The 23,419-nt window shown below is 39.8% G+C and overlaps 1 protein-coding gene and 1 pseudogene across 3 annotated transcripts in view; one reads left to right on the forward strand and one right to left on the reverse strand.

The window, feature by feature from the left end:
• MPHOSPH8 (M-phase phosphoprotein 8) overlaps positions 1 to 23,419 on the forward strand; it is a 55,060-nt gene that overhangs the window by 24,791 nt on the left and 6,850 nt on the right. For all 3 annotated transcript variants that reach the window (XM_054577462.1, XM_054577463.1, XM_054577464.1), the window contains exons 3-10: positions 2,339 to 3,169; positions 4,532 to 4,631; positions 9,531 to 9,788; positions 14,592 to 14,717; positions 14,797 to 14,885; positions 19,648 to 19,788; positions 20,363 to 20,449; positions 22,203 to 22,357. In XM_054577462.1, the coding sequence (XP_054433437.1) occupies positions 2,339 to 3,169; positions 4,532 to 4,631; positions 9,531 to 9,788; positions 14,592 to 14,717; positions 14,797 to 14,885; positions 19,648 to 19,788; positions 20,363 to 20,449; positions 22,203 to 22,357 (1,787 nt within the window). The remainder of the gene's footprint in view (positions 1 to 2,338; positions 3,170 to 4,531; positions 4,632 to 9,530; positions 9,789 to 14,591; positions 14,718 to 14,796; positions 14,886 to 19,647; positions 19,789 to 20,362; positions 20,450 to 22,202; positions 22,358 to 23,419) is intronic.
• LOC129073801 (mortality factor 4-like protein 1) lies at positions 16,735 to 17,579 on the reverse strand (annotated as a pseudogene).

Below are 23,419 nucleotides of genomic sequence, written 5' to 3' on the forward strand. Positions count from 1 at the left end.
AACTTCAGAGCACATTGCAAACTTTCTTAATTCCTCAGCATGTGTCTCGTAACCACAGAGACACGCTCAGGGAAATTCAGATTCCTCACTGTGACACGTCAGTAGTGTTATGTCAGCAACACTTGTCTGATGTCCAGCTGACATCTCTGCATTCTCTAGGTCTTCCCCATTGTCCCTGGCTGGCCTTTATTGCTTCCTGTCATGCAGGGTGCTTCATCTCATGTCGTCCTAGTTTCCTGTTTTCTAGAACACATCCATAGCCTTTTGTCTTTCATTACATGAACAGTTTTTTATGAGTCTGGAGCAGTTGTTTTATAGAAAGTTGTTCAAATTGGAATTAGGTGAATGCTTATTAATGTTAAATCACAAAAAAAACAGTATTTTTTAAATAGTGGAATTAGACAATTTGTTTCCTCATGATTAGATTCAGTGTAATGTATATTAATTACATCAGGATATGTCAGTTTTCTGATTTATTGCTGATTACAAATTATATGATAGCGAGACCCATTTTTCTCTTTTTCAAAATACCTTTTTAAAATAATACATAACCTGAGAATAATAACAAATAATATTTGAAACTGTGAGAATCTCTTGTTCTCCAACAACCTTTCACCTGTTGATTTTAAAATACTTGCATGATTCTTGCCTCAATTAGTTATTGTGGTGGTTGCAAAATACTGATTTTTCTACTTCTTCTATTCTGTGTTTTTCAATCTGTGTCTATAAAGAGCGGCTCTTCCTTCCCCCTTAGTATCAGTACACTCATGGACTCTTTTGTCAGTGTGATATGTCCATTACTGTTACTCACCTTAATGCTAAAATAGTTCCAAATTTATCTAGTGAGAGCCCTTTCAAGCCAGCTCCTGTACCCTTTTGATATTCTCTTGTCAGTTTTGAGCACATCCTTGCTTTCTGGCAGAAGGTGTTCCAGTAATGCCATGAACTTTTTTGCTCCGGCCCTGGCTCTTTTTAGAGGGGAAGAGGGTTTAGAAACCAAGACGTACTTACTGCGATTAGGGTACCATTATTTCTAAGCCCAAAGTATACAGAGCTAAAGGAAAAAGTACATGTTTGTTCAGTCCATCACTACAGGGGCCTCCTCTCATTCTCATTGGTCATTGTTCTATCTTCCTTTTTGTACTCCCATCAACTTTATTTATACTGACTTGTCAGTACTACAATGATCAGAAATTAGCTTCAGATTTGCTGCACCCATCTTACTATAATATTCCAAATTTATATGCAGGTTTGTTGTACTTACAAGATTCACTGGGAGTGTTTAGTATTAAAGTTACTTGGATTAATTCTTTTGTTTTTCTTCTCTGTGGTTATATTATCAATTTGATCAATAGGTTCAGTTATTTATTAATTAGTACCTATTTTATCCCCGCCTCCCAGTCCCTCCATATCTAATTTGAAGTATATTTGATCTTTGGACAATATGGGATTGAACTGCACAGGCCCACTTACACCGTCAGCCCAGCCTTCCGTATTCTCGCATTTCTCATTTGCGGATTCCAACCATGAGAGTCTGTGGATGTGAGGGCCCACTGTGTTTATATTGAACCTATGCCATTTTATATAAAGGACTTGAGCATCCATAGAGCTTTGTATCAGTAGCTGGTGGGGATCATGAAACCAGTCTCCCATGGATACCAAGGCACAGCTGTAAAGTTTTGGGAGATTCAAAGTTATACTCAGGTTTTCAAGTGTGCAGCAGTCGGAGCCCTTAACTCCTGCATTGTTCAAGGATCAATTGTATATAATAACATCAGTTGGAGAGGTGAGGTTTGGGTGCCATCTTTGCTCATTCCATATATAACAGTGAAGTTTAACAGCAAGTTTATGGACATTCTGGGGCCCAAAAATCTTTTTTTTTTTTTTTTTTAACCCTTTGTGTTTGGATTGGTAACTACTTTTTTTTTTTTTTTTTTTTTTTTTTTTAAATGATAACCAAGAAAGTCTGTATAAATTAGTTACTTGGTGTTTGGGGGAATTTTGTAATTCAAATCATGTACAACCCCATTACCACCACCACCACCACCACCACCACCATATATGAGATTTCTGCTTTAGTTCAGCAATGCAAATAGTTTGTGTCCCTCCATCTGTGTTTATCTGCTTTCTTAAATTGAGGCTCATCGTCACTAACACCTATTTGCTAAGTCAGAGGTGTAGGTAATATTAAACAACTTCTGTTTTGGTAAGTAATTTTAAGGAGTTGAGAAAGTTCTAGAGGGAAAGAAACAGTTTCTACCAGATATTGTTAGTATTACTTTTCAAAACCTTTCAAATTACTATGTTAATGAACATTTAAATCTCTTCTATTTTATAGAGACTATCCTTAAATAATGACATATTTGAGGCAAATTCTGACAGCGATCAGCAGAGTGAGACAAAAGAAGAGACTTCTCCAAAAAAGAAAAAGAAAAAATTAAGGCAGAGAGAAGAGAAAAGCCCTGATGATCTGAAGAAGAAAAAAGCAAAGACTGGTAAACTAAAAGAGAAATCCAAGCCAGACCTGGAGAGCTCTGAAATTTCAATTTTTGATTTAAGGACAAAGAAAAGAATTTCCGAAGCCAAAGAAGAATTAAAGGAATCCAAAAAGTCCAAAAGAGATGATATAAAAGAAACTAAGGAATTAAAGAAAGTTAAAAAGGGTGAAATAAGAGATTTAAAAAGTAAAATAAAAGACGATTCCAAAGAAAACAGAAAAACAAAAAAAGAGAAACTTCTTGAATCTCAGTTGGAATCTGAATCAGGCATACTTAATGACTCTCCCTTTCAGGAAGGGGAGAGTGAAGATTTACAGTCTGACAACAGAGAGGAGAAACTGAAAATTAAAAGTGGAAAAGACAAAGCAGGGCCAGACATTCTAGATAAACAGCAGGATGGCTCTGGAAGTGCTGATGAGGATGCTGATGTCAGAGGAAAAAGAAGCAAAAAGAAACCCAGAAAAGCCGAGGAACTTAAAGAGAACAAAAAGCTAGAAAACAAGAACCTTTCTTCAGAGAAGAAAAATGCACATAAAAAGCAAAGGAATCAAGAGAAAAGCAGAAGTACCACGGAGTCAGATATTCTGACACACGCATTTTCCCATACACAAAAGAGCTCAAGGCTGGGTGAGGAAGAGAGAGGCGGCCTATCAACTGACTTGGCCAGGGAAGTGAGTACTAGGGGGATTGGTTGAAGGACTGCGTGTTAAAATCTTACAGGATAAGGAACGTTCCTATCCAGCTAGCACTCTTTCGAGTAGTCCAAGACTTGCACAAATAATGAGAAAACAGTAAAACTGTAAGAACAGTTTTTCTCCCATTAAGCCTTTTCTTGCAAAAATATATTTAGCTTATCCCCTTATAAAAATTGTTTTATATGTGTTTTCCACATAAATGTTTTATAAGCATTTTCCACAGTATAAAAATATTCATATATGTATTGATACATGCAGTATTTATGAAGGGCTATAAAAACAGCAATTGTTTTCATCCATTATTCCCAGTTTTGTAGATTTAAGGAAATCATTTTCAAGAGAGAAAGAGCTGTGTAGACAAAGATATTTATGGCAGTGTTATCATAAAACTAATACGAGTCTAACTGTTTAGCCATGAGGGAAATGGTTAAGAAAATGTTGCATCAACTTGAAACCTATTATGTATCCATGGAAATAATTAGGAGGTCAATGTAGCCAAGTTGAAAGAGTTTACAAAAGTTTATGAACACAGTCGTGTAAAAATACGTAATGTAAATTTAAAAAATGAATTTTAAACAAATTATCTGCAAAATTAGCTCAGAAGGCAGAATGTGCAGAAATAAAAAGTCGTGTTTGGTTAGTAGGACTGTAGGTTATATTTTTTGGCATTTTCTTTATTTTTAAAGATTTTATTTTAAAAAAATTTTTTTAAGACTTTATTTATTTTTCAACAGAGAGAAAGAGAGGGAGAGAAACATCAATATGTGGTTGCCTCTCACGCCCCCAACTGGGGACCCGGCCTGCAACCCAGGCATGTGCCCTGAATGGGAATCAAACTGGCGACCCTTTGGTTTGCAGGCCAGTGTTCAGTCCCCTTAACCACACCAGCCAGGGCTAAAGATTTTCTTTATTTTGTAGAGGTGGGGAAAGGAGGGAGAAAGAGAGGGAGAGAGACAACAATGTGTGAGAGAAACATTGGCTGGTTACCCCTTGTGCCTCTGCACCCAGAGGGTCTGGCCCGCTCCCAGGCATGTGCCCTGACCAGGAACTGAACTGGCAGACTTTCAGTTTGAGGGATGATGTCCAACCCACTGAGCCACACTGGTCACTGCTAGAATTTTCTTTATTTTTAGTAATAAAAAATTCTTAACAGAGTTCAGGAAATTGGTATTGGTTTTGAATTTCATGTTTTATGAATTATGGTTGAGTAATAATCTCGATTGAGGAAGCAGTTGATATGAAAATTATTTAATTGTCAGTAGTCAGGTGCCATGGTACAGAAAGGTGTCAGGTGGCATCAGCTCTTATGTTTTTGGGTCTTACATGTGTTTCTTTCAGGAGAAAGAGACCAAAAAAAACGAACCCAAAGAAAAATACCAGAGAAGGCATGATTTGGACAAGGAAGAAAAAGGCCGCAAAGAGCCAAAAGGAATAAAGAGTGAGTGTTAATACTGCTATTTACCATTGCCATCCTTTATTCAAGAAATTTAATTTACTGTGAGACAGTCTGTTTTCTAACCTGCAATGTCCCTGAACTGGAAAATTTCTTTTTTTAATTATTATTATTATTTTTTTTTTTTTTTTTAGAGATTTTATTTACTTATTTTTAGAGAAAGGGGAAGGGAGGGAGAAGAACAGGAAAAGAAACATCAATTCATGAGGGAAAATCAACCTGTTGCCTCTCATACACCCCGAACCAGGGACCTGGACCACAACCTAAGCATGTGCCCTGACTGGGAGTTGGACTATACCTTTCAGTTTGTGGGTCGACGCCCAGCCCACTGAGTTACACCAGTCAGGGCTAATTATTACTTTCTTTAATCATTTATTATTTTTCAGTTAAAGTTGACATACAGTATTGTATTAGTTTCAGGTGTACACCCCAGTGATTAGACCTTACATAACCTACTAAGTAATCATCCCAATAAATCTTGTACCCATGTAACAGCATATATAATTATTAGAATATTATTATTCCCTATGCTTTACTTTATATCCCCATGACTATGTAACAGCCAATTTGTACTTCTTAATCCCTTCACCTTTTTTACTCATTCCCTACATCTGGCAGCCTTCAAGGTGTTTTTTGTATCTGTGAGTCCATTTCTGTTCTGCTTGTTCATTTATTTTGTTTTTTAATATTCAATTGTTGATAGACATGTATTTATTGTCACTTTATTGTTCACATTTTTTATCTTCATCTCTTCTTCAAGAAGACTCTAACATTTTATGTAGTACTGGTTTGGTGATAACAAACGCCTTTTTCTTGTCTGGGAAGCTCTTTATCTGTCCTTTCATTCTTAGTGATAGCTTTGCTGGGTAGAGTAGTCTTGGTTGTAGGTCCTTCCTGTTTATCCCTTTAACTATTTCTTGCCACTCTCTTCTGTCCTGCAAAGTTTCTGTTGATAAACTAGCTAACAGTCTTATGGGTGCTCCCTTGTAGGTAACTAACTGCTTTTCTCTTGAGGCATTTGAGGATTCTCTCTTTATCTTTAACTTTTGGTGTTTTAATTATGATGTGTCTTGGTTTGGGCCTCTTTGAGTTCATCTTGTCTGAGACTCTGTGCTTCCTGGACTTGTCAGTTTCCTTACCACGTTACAGAAATTTCCCATCATTGTTTTTTCAAATAGGTTTTCAGTTTCTTGCTCTCTCTCTCCTTTTTTCCAGCAACCCTGTGATGCGAATGTTGATGTACTTGAAGTTGTCCCAGAAGCTCTTAATACTATCTTTGTTTTTTCAGATTCTTTTTTCTTTTTGCTGTTGGGATTAGTTGTGTTGGGTTTTTTTTGTTTTGTTTTGTTTTTTTTTTTTTTTTTTTTTTTTGCTTCTTTATATTCCAAATTAACTGGTTTGATTCTTGGCTTCATCCACTCTACTGTTGATTCCCTGTAAATTGTTCTTTATTTCAATTCTTTGTTTCTGACTGGATTTTTTTTTTATGCTGTTGACATCCTCACTAAGTTCCTTGAGCATCTTATCACCAGTGTTCTGAACTCTGCATCTAGTAGATTCTTGTTTCCATTTTATTTAGTTCTTTTTCTGGAGATTTCTCCTGTACTTTCATTGAGGGTCTGTTTCTTTGTTTCCAGGTTTTGGTTGCTTCCCTGTGTTTATTCCTATGTATTATTTAGAGCTACTCTGTCTTCTGGACTTGGAAGAGTGGCCTTTTGTATGTAGTGTGTGTCCTATAAAGCCAATGGCCCAGCCTCCCCAGTCACCTGAGCTGGATGCTCCAGCTGCACCCCTGTGTAGGCTATGTGCACTGTCCTGTTGTAGTTGAGCCTTGATTGCTGTTGGAATCACTGGGAGGTGTTGACCCCCAGGGTGATTTGCTGCGAGAACCACCTGCAACTACAAGGAGGAGCTGCTATGTAGGAGTCATCCCTGTGGAACAGGACTTGCGTCAGTGGGGCTTTGGGGCACACCGAGTTTGCCTCTTGAGTGTCATTCACAGAGGTGGGAGGGATGTAATCCAGCATGGTCTGAAACTATCCACCAGCTGCAGTGGCTCTGGAGTCTCCCAGGAGGTGCAAGGTTAGCCACTGCCTGTGACCTGCCTGGGGCTACCTGGCTTGAGCTACAGAGCGATCTTCATTTGGTTGCTACTTACACTGGGCTTGGAGGTGCCCATGAGAAGCCGAGCTGTGAACCATGGCCAGATGCTGTTTGTGCCAGGCCTGGGGCCATTTAGCAAGAGGTATGGGGTATGCAGAGGCCAGATGCTGCTTGTTTGAGAGACTTTAGGAAAATCTGAAGAAAGAGACAAGAGAGACCATCTGTATGGAAAAGCCACTAGAAACAGCTTGGGTGGATCCTGCAAGTTGAGTGGGGAGGGGTCTCGGAATCACCAGGGCAGAGTAAGTGTTGCCCAGGTTAATGAAGACTCAAGTGTGGTGCCCACCTGCCATCTCTGTGGGGGAGGGGCTCAGAATAGGAACAGTGGCCTCTGCCCGTACTTCTGTCTGGCAGAAAGCTGCCCCCCTCAGTTCTCACTCTGACCAGACAATGCAGTTCCTCCCCTTATGTCCCTAGTGCCTTTCAAGTTGCTCCCCCAGTGCTAGAGCTCAGAGCAAGTGAGTCCAAGTAAGTCCATGCACAGGCCCAGTGAGAGGAAAACCTGGGACTCCAGAAGCCCTCCATCTCAGTCAGCCACAATCCCTGCTGGTTTTTCCAGCCAAAAGTTATGGGGCTTCTCTTCCTGACTCTAGAACCCCCAACTGAGAGGCCTGGTGTGGAGCAGAGACCCCTTCCTCCTCAGGTGGGGACCTCTGCAGCTGAGATACTCTTCTCCATTTTTATCCACCATGTGTAGGTGTGGGATCAGCCTGTTCTGCATCTCCTTCCCCTCTAGCAATCTCTGTGGTTTCCTCTCTAAATCTCTAGCTGTTGGACTTTCATTTAGCTAGATTTCAGGCAGTTCTGAATGATGGTGGTTCTGTAGTGTAGCTGTAATTTTGATGTGGTTGTGGGAGGATTCAATTACCATGTTTACCGTTGTCCTCCTGTTGACCAGAAGTTCCAGAAACGCCTCAAAACTGCAGAACTTCATTCACTGGGCAGTTTAGAACCCTGTGCTGCTTTTGTGTCACCAGTTATCTTAGTTTATTATATAATAGCTTTTGTTGTTTGTAACATTTTCCCCTCCTGCCCACCATGCTTTCTCTCCTTTTGTATATGATGATGGAGTAATTAGAGACAGGAAATTATCTGTGGCAGAAAAGGCGGACGCCAGGTGAGACAGACCACTGTTTATTGTGTTTACTGTTTATACAAACATAATGTTGAATATACATTTTGGATTACATTAATATATACCATAACACATGCACTACTAGGGCAAGTAATTTTTAGAATACCCCTTATCACAGTGTTTCAATAAGCCCCAGAGGGTATTTTAGTTTATGCACCAGCCGTACTTGGAAAGCACACTTACATGGGAAGCAGTGATTCCTGAAGACAGATTGTTCCTCCAAGTTTTCTCCCAAAAGCTGTATGTAACTGAGGTAGTATTAAAAGTAGATTCTGGTTTTATACTTTGTCTAGGACTTCAGACTAAGTAGCAGCAGAGTGGAAGCTAGGAAGGAGCAACTGTTGTTTCGATGGATCATGCATTAAGTGACTATAATTATTTTCTTCGAAGAGTGAGTGAAGATTCAAAATACTCTATAATTGGAGTATTTACTTAATTCTTCCCCCTACTATCTTACATGTCAGTATCAGGTACATTTTTACTGTGAACATACTGTGTTGAACAACTACTCATTCCATTTATAGTGATACTTACTGGGAGTCTGATTTTCAGTATCCTCTGCTAATAACACTGACCAGCTATGTACCCCGAGTTTTAATAGAATTCTTCCTAATTAGGTTCTGTTCTTCCCTTTTTGGGGGTTATTATGTCAGATCTAGTGCTTTGCCAGTCGTCTTTTCACTTTTTAAGTGGAGTTTCACATGTATCAAGTAGTCTTACCAGGTACACTGTCAACATTCCGGCATGGTAGCCTACCATTTTCCACTCACCCCAGGGATCTTTTGTGTCCAAGGTTAGTTAGCTTCAGGATATAGCTGTAGGCAGTTGTCATAGCAGGCCAGCTGATGGCATGACTGGGATTATTCTGTCTTCAGTAGGCCTTTATGAAAACTAGGAGTGGTTCACAACACTAGGGCCAGCCATTCCTTTTGGATAGAAACCCTTTCTAAATATAGAGCAGCCAGTAGAAAGACCATTTGAAACTTCTCCATGGCTTTGATGTAGTCATGCTTTACAACCATGGCAGGTATTAATAAAAGTTAAGAATATACCAGTTGCAGGTCCTGGCCAGGTAGCTCAGCTGTTTAGAGTGTCATCCCACTATGCCAGGGTTGTGGGTTCAATGCCAGGTCAGGGCACACAGAAGAATCAACCAGTGAATGCATAAGTAAGTGGAAAAACAAATCGATGTTTCTCTCTCTATCCCCCTCTCTCCCCTCACTCCCTACTTTCCCTTGCTCGCTCTTAAAAAAAAAAAAAATCAACATGGAATTTTAAAAAAAGATGCCCTGGCTGGGCAGCTCAGTTGGTTAGAGTATCATCCTGTACACCAAAAGGTCGTGGGTTCAGTCCTCAGTTGGGGCACATGTGGGAGGCAACCAATAGATGTTTATCTCTCACATTGATGTTTGTTTTCTTTCTCTCTTCCTCTCTCTCTAAAATCAATAAAAACATGTCCTCGGGTGAGGATTAAAGAAAGGAAAAGGAAGAAAACATCTGTTTCTTTAATACAACCCCAGATTTTCTTCTGATTACAACAGAAATTTGTGGTCCCTGTTCCTTATCGATTTTCTTTTTCTCACTAGCATTTAAGGAAATTAGAAATGCATTCGATTTCTTTAAATTAACTCCAGAAGAAAAAAATGATTTCCCTGAGAGTAATCAGAAAAGAGAAGAAATAGCACTGGATTGTAATTTCACAGAAGATCACAAAGCCAAGGAAAACAAACAGTTATTTAAAGAAAGGAGAAGCACAAGAGATGAGACTGACACTTGGGCATATATAGCTGCAGAAGGTGATCAAGAAGTCCTCGATGGTGCATGCCAAACCAACGAGAATTCTGGTGAGTGTGTTTGCAGTCAGTTTGCATATTTTTCAGAGAAATATGTTTTACTCACCTCATTTTTTTCCAGTGTAACTCTAGATCAAAAAAATAATGGCATAGACAGTTTTGTTTCAGTCTCCTAAACAAACAACTTTTTATGTTGAAGACTTAGGTCATTCTGTGGTTTCTAAATTGACCACACAAATATTTTGAGCCCCTGTGATGTTCTCAGCATATTTAAAAGTTTTAAAGATTTTAGGTGGTCTGCCTTTCCCACTATTGCCAAGTAGCCTGATTATATATCCTAAAGGATTTCTTTCAGGAAGTTAACAAATGCATACTTCCTTGTATTCTGTCCTTTTAACTTTCAGTAAATGACATTTCCTAAGTGAGACCGTTGTAAATGCCATCCCAGAGTTGTTGGGATCAGCCATAGAAGGAGAGCCGTGTGTGGAATATTGGGCACACACTGGATGTGAGGCTGAAAGAAAGAATGCATATATATATACACACACATACATATATATATGTATGTATATACACATACATATATATGTGTGTGTGTGTGTGTGTGTATATATATGTATGTATGTATGTATTTATAACCAGGGCAGAATAAACATCGTTAATGTGATAAAACTGTATAATTTGTGAATCTTGAAGCAATTGAAGAGAATTGTTTACAATAATTGTAAAACTTTACAAGTTTCTGAATATGTGGCAGAGTGGATAGTCTGGGTGACCTAGTGTAAAACCACTAGGCCCTGGGCATCAGTTAAATCATGTTTTTTGATGCACTGCTAAGCTTGCAGGAAACTGGGACAATTGCTAGGACCAATAGACAAGGGGAAGGAAGAATTGTGTTGCCCAGAGGCCAGATGTCAAATAGCAGCTCTGCTGTTGGGGATGCTAGGCAATGAGGACACATGCAGTAGATGTTGGTGTGCTCCTTTGGGCATCCCTGGGTGATATATGAACCACTTGTTACACGAAGGGCAGAGAGAGACTGAAGAAACACAGTCTCCCCAGGTTGGTAGGTGGCAGGTGGAATAAGCTAGGGAACTTACATACCAGCTTCATTTTTAGTGATAACTGGACAAGTAGATCTCCACGCTGCCCACCAAGGCTTAAAGGTTTATAGAAAAGACTTAATGGGGTTCAGTCACACATTCAGTCCAGGTGGTCTCACAGTACCTTTCTCTCTCAAGGCTGCATCCCTGAAATGACTGCCACTGTGGGAGTGGTGGTCAGGACATACAGGGAGGTGTGACGAGCCTCCAGTTGCTTGCATCTGGTTCACTGCTCAACCGGTGGTCACATCCTCTGGATGACCTCCTCCAGCACTACACCCCTTCTGACTGACCCTCACAATGTTACATGCCTCCTCTTCCATGATGTCCTGGGCTGTCAGCATGGGGTTTCACTAGCATGGAACTTGTTTGGTGGCTCTCTAGTTGCATTCAAGGCAAACACCACAGCATCAGTACAGGCACATGCAAGAGAAAGCAGGTTAAGGTATTGATTCCCAAAGTAAGTAGTAATGTTTTCCCAGCAAGAGCCCCAAGATCAGAACCAGTGATTTATTAAGTCCACTAGGCGGGGGGTCACGTTCATTCAGGGCATTCACTTGCGCCTTCATGTAAACTAATGAAGGTGATACATTAGCTGACTCATGGTATGAACACATTCTGTTTGAACAATGACATGGGTACCCCCCTGTGAGGCAGTAATTATGTCCAAGGCCATCCTATTTTGGAGGACAGCGTTCTTACTAGGGACATTTCAGTGTTTAGTGAAGACAGGTTTTGTCAGCTAACATTCAAGGCTTGCTGGGTGAGTTTATTAAGGGCTTCCTTATGTGTCCTAACACCTTCCAGGGCAACAGAGGGAACAAAAATGGAGACCGAATGATCACACCAGCAGAGAGGAGAGGGGGGTTGGCAACTTTAGGAACCTGATCAGGACATGCATACCATCCATGTGGCTGGGGGATGCAATATGAGGAGAGGGACTGGGAACGGGACACGCCAGATCAGGATCCCCAGCTCATCCTTTCAGTGATGTGTGTTTCGTTCTAGGAGATTGTGTAGGTCTCACTGTGGTGCGTCAAGCAAGACAAGCAAGCAAGCTCATCCTGGTGGGAGGTCCCATTGCAAATTCCTGTAAATGACCCCTCTCCCAGGCTTGAAGAGCTCCGTGTTTTCAGCAGCATGGCACAATGGTCCACAGTGGGAGTCAAGGCAATGGCTGTCTCTCGTGACTTATGTCCCTTTATAGCATTAGGTGCCTCAACATGGGTCCTTAGTCTGGTATATGAAAGCCTGGGGCAGTACTTTAGTCCGCCTGTCCAAGATGGTTTACCTGTTAGTAATATAATCTGTGTCTTTAATACTCCTTCTTCCTTTCTACCATCCCCCACAAGGGGTATGGGCCTCCACTCAGTGTCATGTTCTTTCACCCAGTCTAGCGTATCAAGACCTCTGAATCGTGACCCCAGTCACTGTCCAACAAGGGTATCTGTAGATGCTACTCAATTTCTCTAACCCTTTAATGAAGTCAGCCTGGTTTGCATTGTGTCAGGGGATAACTTGGATATGGCCAGACATCATATCATGGTATTTAGACCCCCTCAACTTAGACAAAGGGGCTGATACAGTGAATGTGCCAATCCCTCACCAGTCCCTGTAGGTGGACATTGTTTAATGCTGTCACTGCATTAAAAAGTCACGGTACTTCAGGGGCAATACTCCATCCCACCCAAGCACTATGGTAGCTGCTTCTATGCACCCATCTGCTGGATCTACTGAAGTTGCTAGGGCTTGTGCCCAGCCAGGGCCTCACCTTCCTGGTTGCCTGGGTCTGTCAACACTTCATGAGCTGGGATGTGGAAAAGTAAAGCGCCTCAGCCTCTTGCAGGGGGACCCAAATGTCTTTCCACTTGTCTTGACCCCACAGGGGTTCACTCTTGATCATTTATCCTGTCCAGGCTGTAGGGTCAGTCACTTTAGAACAGCCCACTTTTCAATGCAAAGGGTTCATTGCCAGGCCTCCTAACTGATCACCAGCCAAATACGGACTTCAGCCCACTGACTACTCTAGGTCCTCCCTGTTTCCGTGAAGATGGTGCATGTTAGGTTGAATAACAGCTGTAGCCCATGAAGACAGGTTGCCCGACTAGACTATCCATGTACCAGGCATCAGCAGGAATCCTATTTCCTTTCAAGGCCACTGTGTAAAACTATAGCAGGAGATACAGCACTTAACTGGGCATGGAGAAGGCACATTAGCTGGACAGACACCTCAGAGTCAGGCCCTTGTGGATATAAAAACCAGATACAGATTCATGGGGAGAGTGAGTACTTCATTTGTAGCTCTGTGTTCTGTTACTGAGCAGTCCTGTAAATGAGATGGCATGTCTCAGTTTATATGGCCTCACTTCTGTCCTGCTCCCCAGTGCTTCCTGTGGTATCCCGTAGTTGTGGAAGAAGGTCCCACAGCGGACTCAAATGTGGCTTGGCACAAATGTGGCTCTTCACTTTCCTCGTCAGTGACAGGTGTCTCCTCACAGAGTGTTAGCTAGTTTTTCTATTCAGAGAGGGAGGTAGTATGAGTTCTGATACTCAAAGTCACATAGCTGACAGGAGGCTGGTGTCCAGATCCAGGTGTGTTGCTCGGAGGCTGTGGTGTCCTGTCTCCATGCTCAGAGGTGACAAAGAGCAGTGCTGATTCCAACAAGGTTAACTGCTTAACATCTGTGTTGTTTGTGGAGTTGGTTTTAGGTGAAAATCCTTTAACTCTTATCATCAGATATTTGTACTTTTCAGTCATTCTGAATTACTCCCAAGTGAGTTTTGCTCAAGGCGCACTTACTACACTGTGCATAGGGGATGAGCCGTCCATCCTAGTACCGATGGGTGCTTGAATCAGATCGTTGAGACCAGTGTTTGCTTTGCATTGCAAGCAGAGAGACCTGGAGGCTAGCAGCAGAAAGGGCTTTTAGGAAGAGAAGCAGAATCTGGAAGGATCAATGGGCAATTTTATTTACACACAGGTCTAGGTTACACATTTCCAGTGACTTTACCTACATAAAGGATTGAAAGCAATATATGTCCCAAAAAGAAGAATGGCCAAAGAAACGTTAGCAATTCCTCTAACAGAATCCCTATGGTTTCTCTCCTCCTTTGAGCTATTTAATCTTGCTTGTACTTAAAATTCATATTCTACTACTTTATTGTTATAGGTTACCAATTTATCTTTATGCCTTTGAAACACTGTAACTTCTAATTACAGATGGTTCATGTTATTTCCCAAAGAAAATCAGAAATTTCATTAAAGACTCAGTTACATAATGATGAATGTTAAAGGTGTATATAAAATTTGGGGTAAGGATGTGAAGGTGATCTGGCTGCACCATCATCCCATTGATCACCAGAGTTGATTCTGCTGATCTGGCAAGCTGGGCAGGTGTCCCCTTACTCCCTCACCGATCCATATGAGTCCCTCCCAAAGCTGTGCGCTCAGTCAAAGAGGACTTCCCAACTAGAGGAAAGGGGACCGGTCTTTGGTCAAGGGTATACGAGTAGATGTGCTCCCCCGCTAGAACCTCCAAACAAGCTATCAAGGTCCATTTATAGAACATAGAGGAGTCAAACTTCTAGGACTCCAGACACATCCAAATGAGGCACTGCACATGGCAGTCTGCCTTTCTTTAAAAAAATAAAATAAAACTTAATTTTGGTTAAGATGCCACCAATTTAATGAAGTGACATTGTATTTTTTTATAGTACAAAAAAAGTATCTTGAGGCCCTTCTGTGTTACAGACAGCCGACAGCAGATTTTGAGTCTGGGCATGGACCTGCAGCTGGAATGGATGAAACTAGAAGATTTTCAAAAGCATCTTGATGGGGAAGATGAGAACTTTTCTGCAACAGATGTCATTCCAAGTAGTGAGTAGTTTGGGAATTATGGGAATCCTTTTCACGAATCTAGATACTGAAACCTAATTTATCTTTTTTTTCATTTTAGATTTATTGAGGGATGCTGTGAAAAATGGGGATTATATTACTGTGAAGATTGCACTTAATTCAAATGAAGAATATAACCTGGACCAAGAGGTAGTAAATATATCTTTGTAAAATCTCTTGAAAGGAAGATGAAAAATAGCTCTTCTAAAACAATTGTTGTACTTTAAATCCGAAAGTTACTCATTTTCACGTTATTAAATTCAAACATTGTAAAAAGCAGAATATAGACAATTTTAGCCCCAGTATTCCCACCCCTACAATGATGATGTGGTTTAGCTGTGTTTCTGATGTGGTCTGTGGTCTCTGATGTCATGAGCGTGTTTTGTGTAATTGCATTTCAATGGAGCTGCCTATTAACAGCAACTGCCTGGCTTCCCATTGTTGCTGGGTGTTTAATACTCATTCATGAAGATTTTTCATGTGGAAGCATGCCAACCCTTTTTTCCTGGACTTTAGGTCTTGTTATTTTAATCTTTTATTGCGTAGAAAAGATTTTTATATTTTCCTCTCTCACTTTCTTGCTGTAGTTGCAGATTTTTTAGGTTTAAGCCTTTGGGATTACACTTCAAAAAAATTACTGGAATTTTGATTAAAATTGCATGAAATACATAAATCAATTTGGCTGAGAATTGACTTTTTTACATTTTGAGTCTTTGATCTAGGAGCATGGTAACTCTTCATTTATTCCCTTAAGCAAAGTTTTTTGGGTTTTTCATAGTTATTATATATTTATTTTAGGTGTATTCCTAAATGTGTTATAATTTTTTAATTATCTTACTAAGATCATTGGAATTTTTTTCCTCCCATATTTTGTTTTCTAACTGGTTCTTACATATGTGTGGTAAAGCTATTGATTTCTGTGTGTATGTGTGTCTCCAGCCACTTTGAGAAAATTCTTGTACTGAGATAATTTTTAAGTTATTTGCCTTGGGTTTTGTAAGTAGGGAGTTTGATCATCTGCTAAAAATAGCTACTTTGTTTCCCTTTTTTCCAATAACATTTCTTTCTCTAGTCTTGTGAAATTGGTGACATTTTGAACAACAGCAGTGATAAGCGCTATCTGTTCTGTTCTTGGTCTGAATGGGACTTTCCCTGGGGGTCTTGGTGTCAGATTTGATTTCTGTCTTGGTGGTGGTGTCCTGTGGATAGCCTTTACCTCCTTCACTCTACTTTTTTTTTAGCTGCTTAAGCTTTTATCAGGGATGCATGTTGGTTTTTATCAGATGCTTTTTTGTTCACTTTAATACTTTTATAGCTTGACCTTTATTAAAAGCATGGTAGCTGCAGGGAACTTTCTGTTTTGTTCTTTTTGGTTTTTTTTTAATTTAAAGGAAAAATTTATTGAAGATCTTAAAAACAATTCCTAAAAGATTGACTTTTCCAGAAAACTATAGCGACACAATGCATTGTGTCTATCATTAAAACGTACATTAAACATAAATACAAAAACCATAAAACAAGCCACCACTCTAAAGCATTCTGAGCAAAGATAAAATGCCTATGGGACAATATGGATGAGTTACAAAGGATGGGCTCTTTAAGTACCAATTTTAAAAAAGGAGCACAAGTGGATGAGTACCCTCATTTAGGTACACTGAATTGAACCTTTGGAATTAGGAATCAGCATTTTGTCAGATAGCATAAACACATATTATGAAAGTGCATAATGTCAAAGAGATAAAACCACCGGCATTCAAAGGCAGCTTTGTCAAGTAGGCAATATAACACTCTACAGTATGACTCCATTGTCCATCAGTACACTGATAGCCATTTAGAGAGGGAAAAGGAGCTAAAACCCCTTTTTATTTTCTCTGTTTAAAATTAAACAGGAAACAAACATCAATTTCTAACTAACATTTTCAAAGTACATCATTTGTACAAGAGAAAGACTAACATCATAAATGTTTACAGATATCCAAACATAACATAAGGAAGCTCCTTACACATCTTTCCAGTGGTACTCAGGAGGAGCCACTTCATAATTGCCGGCATTAAACAAAGTTGTGCAATTTTTGGCTAGGTATTTTAGGAAATCATAAAAATTACTCAATAATAAAGCAAAGTTCCTCTCATTCAGAGTTATATAGGCCAACATCGCTCCAATTTGTAGAAATAATCTCGAGAGATATGGGGCTCTATGCACTTGGGACATGGATGCTTCAGGGGGATACACGAGGATTTAGGATTGCAGCGTACTCCTGTCTCAGGTTTGTGATGTAGCTGAGTACATTGAAGTATTCTTTATCCCTGACATTTCATTAACAGCATATACTCCTTCTTATCTCTCTTCCCTTATAATTTGCATAATCCTCTAGAATGGAATCCACATTCTTGTTGGTAGGAAGATAAAAGAGCTGTCTCTGCCAGGTGATTAAGTCTCAGTCATCACCAAGCCATAGTTTAATTCTTAAGGAATCAACTTTAACTTCAACTCTGTTCATAAATGTTTCCTCATTGTCAGTAGTAACATCTTGTGAAAAGGCTGAGGTGTCCCACTGGTACTGCCAGCATCTCCATTTACAAGTATTTTCTGTTGTTTTCACTTAAACATTTTTCTATCACAAACCAGTCTTCTTGCCTGGGTCAGCCCCTCTCATTTTCCCCTCTGCGTATGTTCCTATCTTTCTGAAGTTCTCACTGTTTTGCAGATTGTCGTCCATGAATTTGAGCACTCTGCTTTCTGGAACCCATACATTCCAATTTTTGTTCCAACCACTGTAATGTATAAAGTATTTCAACTTGTTTGTACCTTATTGCAACCTTTACTCATTTTATCTCATAAAGAGGCCCCTGTAAGCGCAGCACTCGCTCACCATCCTGGAATGTGGGCTTAAGGTCCTACTTTGGTGCCACTTACAGGGATTCAGAGCCTCCTCTTCCTCCTCCTACCACCCTGACTGTTGCCCCCTAGTCATCCCACCCCATCCAGTTCTTTTTCGGACATCTGAAGAGTAACTTTCTAAAGTTAGATTTTTCCAAATGAGAGGAAGTAGTTATACTTACTTCAGTTTGAGTGTATCCTCTTCAGTTGATCTAAAAACGCAACTGCTAGAAATAATTTTTCTTACCTTGTGTTTCCTCAGGTTACTCATAACAGCAAATTCTGCTGGATTTTCAGATTATAACCAAATTAACTCATAATATTGGAATTTGGTTGCATCAAATGGTATTTAATTAATGGTTTGGTTTTCTCATATGTGTTCATTTCAACTAGTAATGGGATATATGTTAGCTAATAGTTATCTTTTTATTATTCATCAGCTTTATATAATTTTATCTTATTCAAAGCCGTTTGGTGGTGGTTGTTTTTTTACTGAATTTTGCATATCAGCGTCCTGTTTCCTACTCATGATTCTTCCTTATCCTTAAAACAATCAAACTCTTACTTCCCAGTAGTTAGCAAAGGTTGTCTAACCTAGATAACGTTCATTTCAGTGTATCCTCAGTACAGTGGGCTTAGCTGTCCAGTCATTATTTCTAGTCTTACATCTTTGGGCCAACTAGATGAATGTAATCAACATATGAGTTTTACCTAGAATGCAAGGAAACTTTTAGACCTGAAATTTGAGATAAATAAGTACCTTCGCCATTTAGAAAGCACCAAGATTCATGCACATCCAAATGGCAAATGGACATATGAAAAGATGTTCAGTGTCACTAATCATCAGAGAAATACAAATTAAAACCACAGTGAGATACCATCTCATACCCGTCAGAATGGCTACCATCAATAAACCAATAGACATCAAGTGGTGGTGAGGGTGTGAAGAAAGGGGAACCCTTTTGCACTGTTGGCGGAAATACAGACCGGTGCAGCCACTGTGAAAGCAGTATGGACTTACCTCAAAAAATTAAAAATGATAGTGCCTTACAACCCAACGATTCTACTTCTGGGAATTTATCTGAAGAAACCCAAAACATTAATTTGAAAGAACATAAGCACCCCTATGTTCATTGCAGCGTTATTTACAATTGCCAAGATTTGGAAACAGCCAAGTGCCCATCAGTGGATGAGTAGTTTAAACAGCTGTGGGACATTTACACAATGGAATACTACTCAGCTATAAAAAAGAAGAAAATTTTACCCTTTGCAACAGCATGGATGGACCTGGAGAACATTATGCTAAGTGAAATAAGCCAGTCAGAGAAAGACAAGTATCATGATTCCACGCATATGCAGATCTAATGAATAAACAACTAATAAGCAAAATAGAAAGACTCATAGATAGCAGATGACAGCTCTGGGAGAGCTTGGAGGAGTGGAGGATGGAGCAAAAAATAAAAAGATTTCATGAACATGTACAACAGTGTAGTAATTGCAGGGGGTGGGGGATGGATGAAGGTGGAAGAAGGTATAGTGAGGATAAATGGTAGTAGAAAAAATAAAATAAAAAATGAACTATTAAAAAAAAAAAGGTTCATGTTGTGGCTGATGTGGCTCAGTTGAATGAGCCTTCATCACAAGAACCAAAAGGTCGCTGGTTTTATTCTGGATCAGATCACATGCCTGGGTTGCAGGTTTGGTCCCTTGAGTTATATACGGGGCAGGAGGGAAGCAACCAGTTCATGTTTCTCAAATCAATGTTTCTCGCCCTCTCTGCCTCATTTCCTTTCTAACATCAAAAATAAAATAAAAAATTCATGCAAAGTATTGAAATACTTTTAGAACTTAATACATGGAAGTTATAAAATTTTATGGTATCATATTCAAAATTCTAAAGATTATTTTTTTATTGTGAGTAGATGCTTAAATGCACTTTAATGTTTTCACAGTAAAGCAGTATAGATGGAAATAATTCTAAAATTTTTCTGGCTAAATATTGACTTTTTTCCTTAAACAAAACCAATAAAGGATTCCAGCGGGATGACACTGTTGATGCTGGCTGCAGCAGGAGGGCAGGATGACCTGCTGAGGCTCCTCATCAGAAAGGGAGCGAAAGTGAATGGCAGACAGAAGAATGGGACAACCGCACTCATTCATGCAGCCGAAAAGGTCGGTCATTTCATAGTCTTCATGAATTCCTGCCTTTGGACTAAGAATGTTTCAGTAGTGAAATAGAACAGTCATACAATCAACTTAAAAATTTTGTATTTCAGTTCATCTATGACTTGTCATGAATAGATTTTTTTTTATCAACAGTTGTACTCTGCAGTTGAATTTTCAAAATGATTATCTAGTTGGAACTGATTTATATTGAAAATGAACTTCTGATTAAGGTATTAAAGTCACTTTTAATCTTAGGTCTTCTTAAAAATCTTTTCCAGCTGAAAGTGAGTGAGTGTACCTCTTGGTTAATTTAATTAAAGTGTTCCCATATATATATCTTTCTAAAGGATTGCAATGCAGTGGTTCTTATGTAGAAAGCAGTGGTTAAACTTCAGATTGAAGTTGCTGGCACCTCTCAGCTCTTCCAGGACCCTGCACAGTAAAGAACCAGGGAACTCTGTTCGCCTCTCTGCTTGGGGTAGAATCTTTTTCATGATGGCTAAAAAGTTTCAGAACATCTAAAAATATCTTAGTTTTAAAGAATTTAGATATTCAAATTTGTTTTTCTTTTTTTTAATAGAATTTTTTAACTACAGTGGCTATTCTTTTGGAAGCAGGAGCTTTTGTAAATGTTCAGCAGAGCAATGGTGAGACTGCTTTAATGAAGGTAAATGCTGCACATGTTCACTTATCTCCCCCCATCTCACAGATGTGCATGTTGGGGCCTCCAACTGCCAGGCACTGCTGGGGGCTGGGGATATGATGGGGAACAAGGCAGTCTCGGCTGTCACATGACAAATGAGTGGGAGAAGTAGACTGTCAGAGAACCACTCAACATTTGGTGTAATGAGTGATGTTAGAGGAGTAAGCATGGAGCTAAGGAACTACATTAGAGCCCAGACCAGGCTCAGCCCTGTGGCTTCCAGACAGCCCTGTGTTATGTCGCTACACTGTGGCCGTGAAAGGGGCTGGACTGTGCAAGTGGGAACTGGAGTGGGCTATGCACAGAGCCTGAGGAATGGGGAAGTATAGGCTGTACTCTGGTTTTTATTAGTGAATGCATCTCTTTAGCTTCAGATTCCTTCCTATGTTAGGAATAGTGGTTTGCAAATAGGCTTTTTGTTTTGTTGGGTTTTTTTAAAGAGAAACAGGAAGGGGAGGTGGATAGAAACATCAGTTTGTTGCACATAACCATGCTTTCATTGGTTGATTCTTGTATGTGCCCTGACCCAGGGATCAAATCCACAACCTTGGTACATGAGGACAGTGCTTGGCCAGGTTAGCTACCTGGCCAGGGCCATGCAGGAAGATTTGAGTGAAAGGTTGTTAAAGCCTCCCCATGCATTCCTTTTTTATCCCTCCACGTTTAGTGGTTTTGCATTTGCATTTACAGGGGCAAATTTAGTGTGTTCTATCTAGCCTGTTCCTGGGGCAGTTTTAGGTCCCTGGCCTAAAGTGCTGTTAGAACATAGTTCCTGATGTCCAGCAGTGGTTTAGTCCCCTGAGTGGAGTCTGTGCTCTTCCTCCCCAGTTTTTTGAGCTGTTGAACTGAGCTGGCATTTGCCTGCAGTATATTTCAGCCGTCTTTCATGAGCCAGTAAGTGAGCCTGGCCACATCCAGGTTAACAGTGGACTCCAAGTCTATTCTCTAATCCATCATTCTAAAGGCATGGCCCGCCTGCCACTTCAGCCTCTTTCCAATCTTAGGGTTTAAACCTGGCTCACTGCTTGTTTGTTTCATTTGTGGCTCATGGAAATGTTTGTTTTGTTCAGGACCCCTACTTTTGCATGTCATTTTTCCATTATGTGTTTGAAATACTGCCATATGTTTAGAGCAGAGGTGATACAACTTTATCTTACTGAGAAGTCACCAGGTGGGTTCTAACAGAGTGGTCTTTGAAGTATGTCTTGGCGCTGGTCTGGATTTCTTAAATTCAGACTTGTCTGTGCTTATTAGTTTCCTTTAGAATAGCTACTAGGAAAATTCTGAAATTTTGTGATGCTAAGAGGTGCTGTAGATTCCCAAGACAGACCTCCCTAAGAGTGAGGCAAGCTTTCTCCTCTGGCTGACTCTGCTGAAGTATCAGCCAATAGGACAACAGGACATGGAAGGAGAGCAGAGCTAAAGGCCTGGTGTTTCTTCCAGACTGGGATAGAAGTAACTTTTTCCAAGTTGCTCATTTCCCAAGGAATCAGTCACAAAAAGAATTGAAGGTAGCACACAGATTTCTGTACTGGTCCCCTCCTGTTTGTGTAATTGTTTGGAACACTCAGGAGACCCAACTCCAGGTTTTTTCCAACCTTCTTTCCCTCTTCAAAAAGAACTCCCAGGTTGGCTCTTGTGTGGAGAAAGGGATAAACACTAGCTGTAGTTACTTATTTTACAGTTAAGTGATTATTACTTTTTTTTTTGGATGTAGGCCTGTAAAAGAGGAAATTCAGATATTGTGCGACTTGTCATTGAATGTGGAGCTGACTGTAATATTTTGTCAAAACACCAAAATAGTGCAATGCATTTTGCAAAGCAGTGTAACAACGTGTTGGTGTACGACTTGCTGAAGAATCATTTAGACACGTAAGTCTGCTATGACTGTGCCCTGGTTAAGTCACAGGACCAGGCACATCAAAACTGGACTGACCTGTATATAAATGTCCAGAAAAAGATTGTAAAGTGGAAGTCCTGATGGGCTTCTATCCTCAAAAGATCACAAATTTAAGTGGCATATGAATTATTTCTCTTCAAGTACTGAGGTCTTACGAATTTTTAAATTTAATACTGTCCTATCCAGGAGTATCTCCTTAAAATCTTGAATTTTAGTTCATTCTTGTTTTACTTAATGGACACAATTTTTAGAGCACTTTCAAGTTCACAGTGATGTTGATCAGAAAGTAGATTTTTCCATAGAGGACCCCTGCTCCCACACATGCACAGCCTCCCCTACCATCAAAATCCCTGACCAGACTGGTACAATTAATAAACCTACCTGGACAATTATCATCTGAAGTCCTTAGTTTAATGTCAGGGTTCACCTTGGTGATGTACGTTCCAAGGGTTTTTACAAATGTATAATGTCATGTAATAGCTTCATTGCCCTAAAAACTTCCTTGTGTTCTACCTATTCCATTTCTTCCTCCCCAATAATTTGCTGACAACCACTGATCTTTTTGTCATCTCCATAAAATTTGCATTTCCCAGAATGTTTTATGGTTGGAATCGATACAGTACATACATACATACATACATACATACATAGCCTTTGCTAAATAATCATTCCATTGTCAAGATGCACTTATTCATTCTTTTTCAAATACTATGTCATTTATTTTGATAACACATATCAAAGTATCACAAACAGTAGCTAACAAAAGTTAGGCACTTATTGTTCATATAATGGAGTATGGGGTAGGCAGCATTGGCCAGGAAGAGCTTCTTATCCTCAGGTACCATGCTTAGAATGTGACTTGGATTTTCATGTCTGCAAGAAAGCGGAAAATAAGGTAAATTTTTGACAAGCAAAAAAAAAAAAGCAGTGGTCAAAATAAAGGGATATGTCCCTAATGAATGTGCTCCCTTTAACAGTCTCACCCAAGCAATACCTTTCTTTAAAATCTTTACCCAAGGGTATGTTTATTGATT

Source organism: Pteronotus mesoamericanus, unplaced genomic scaffold (genome assembly GCF_021234165.1).
Source record: "Pteronotus mesoamericanus isolate MK-2021 breed Mesoamerican mustached bat unplaced genomic scaffold, CSHL_Meso_final contig_433, whole genome shotgun sequence".
Taxonomy (NCBI): domain Eukaryota; kingdom Metazoa; phylum Chordata; class Mammalia; order Chiroptera; family Mormoopidae; genus Pteronotus; species Pteronotus mesoamericanus.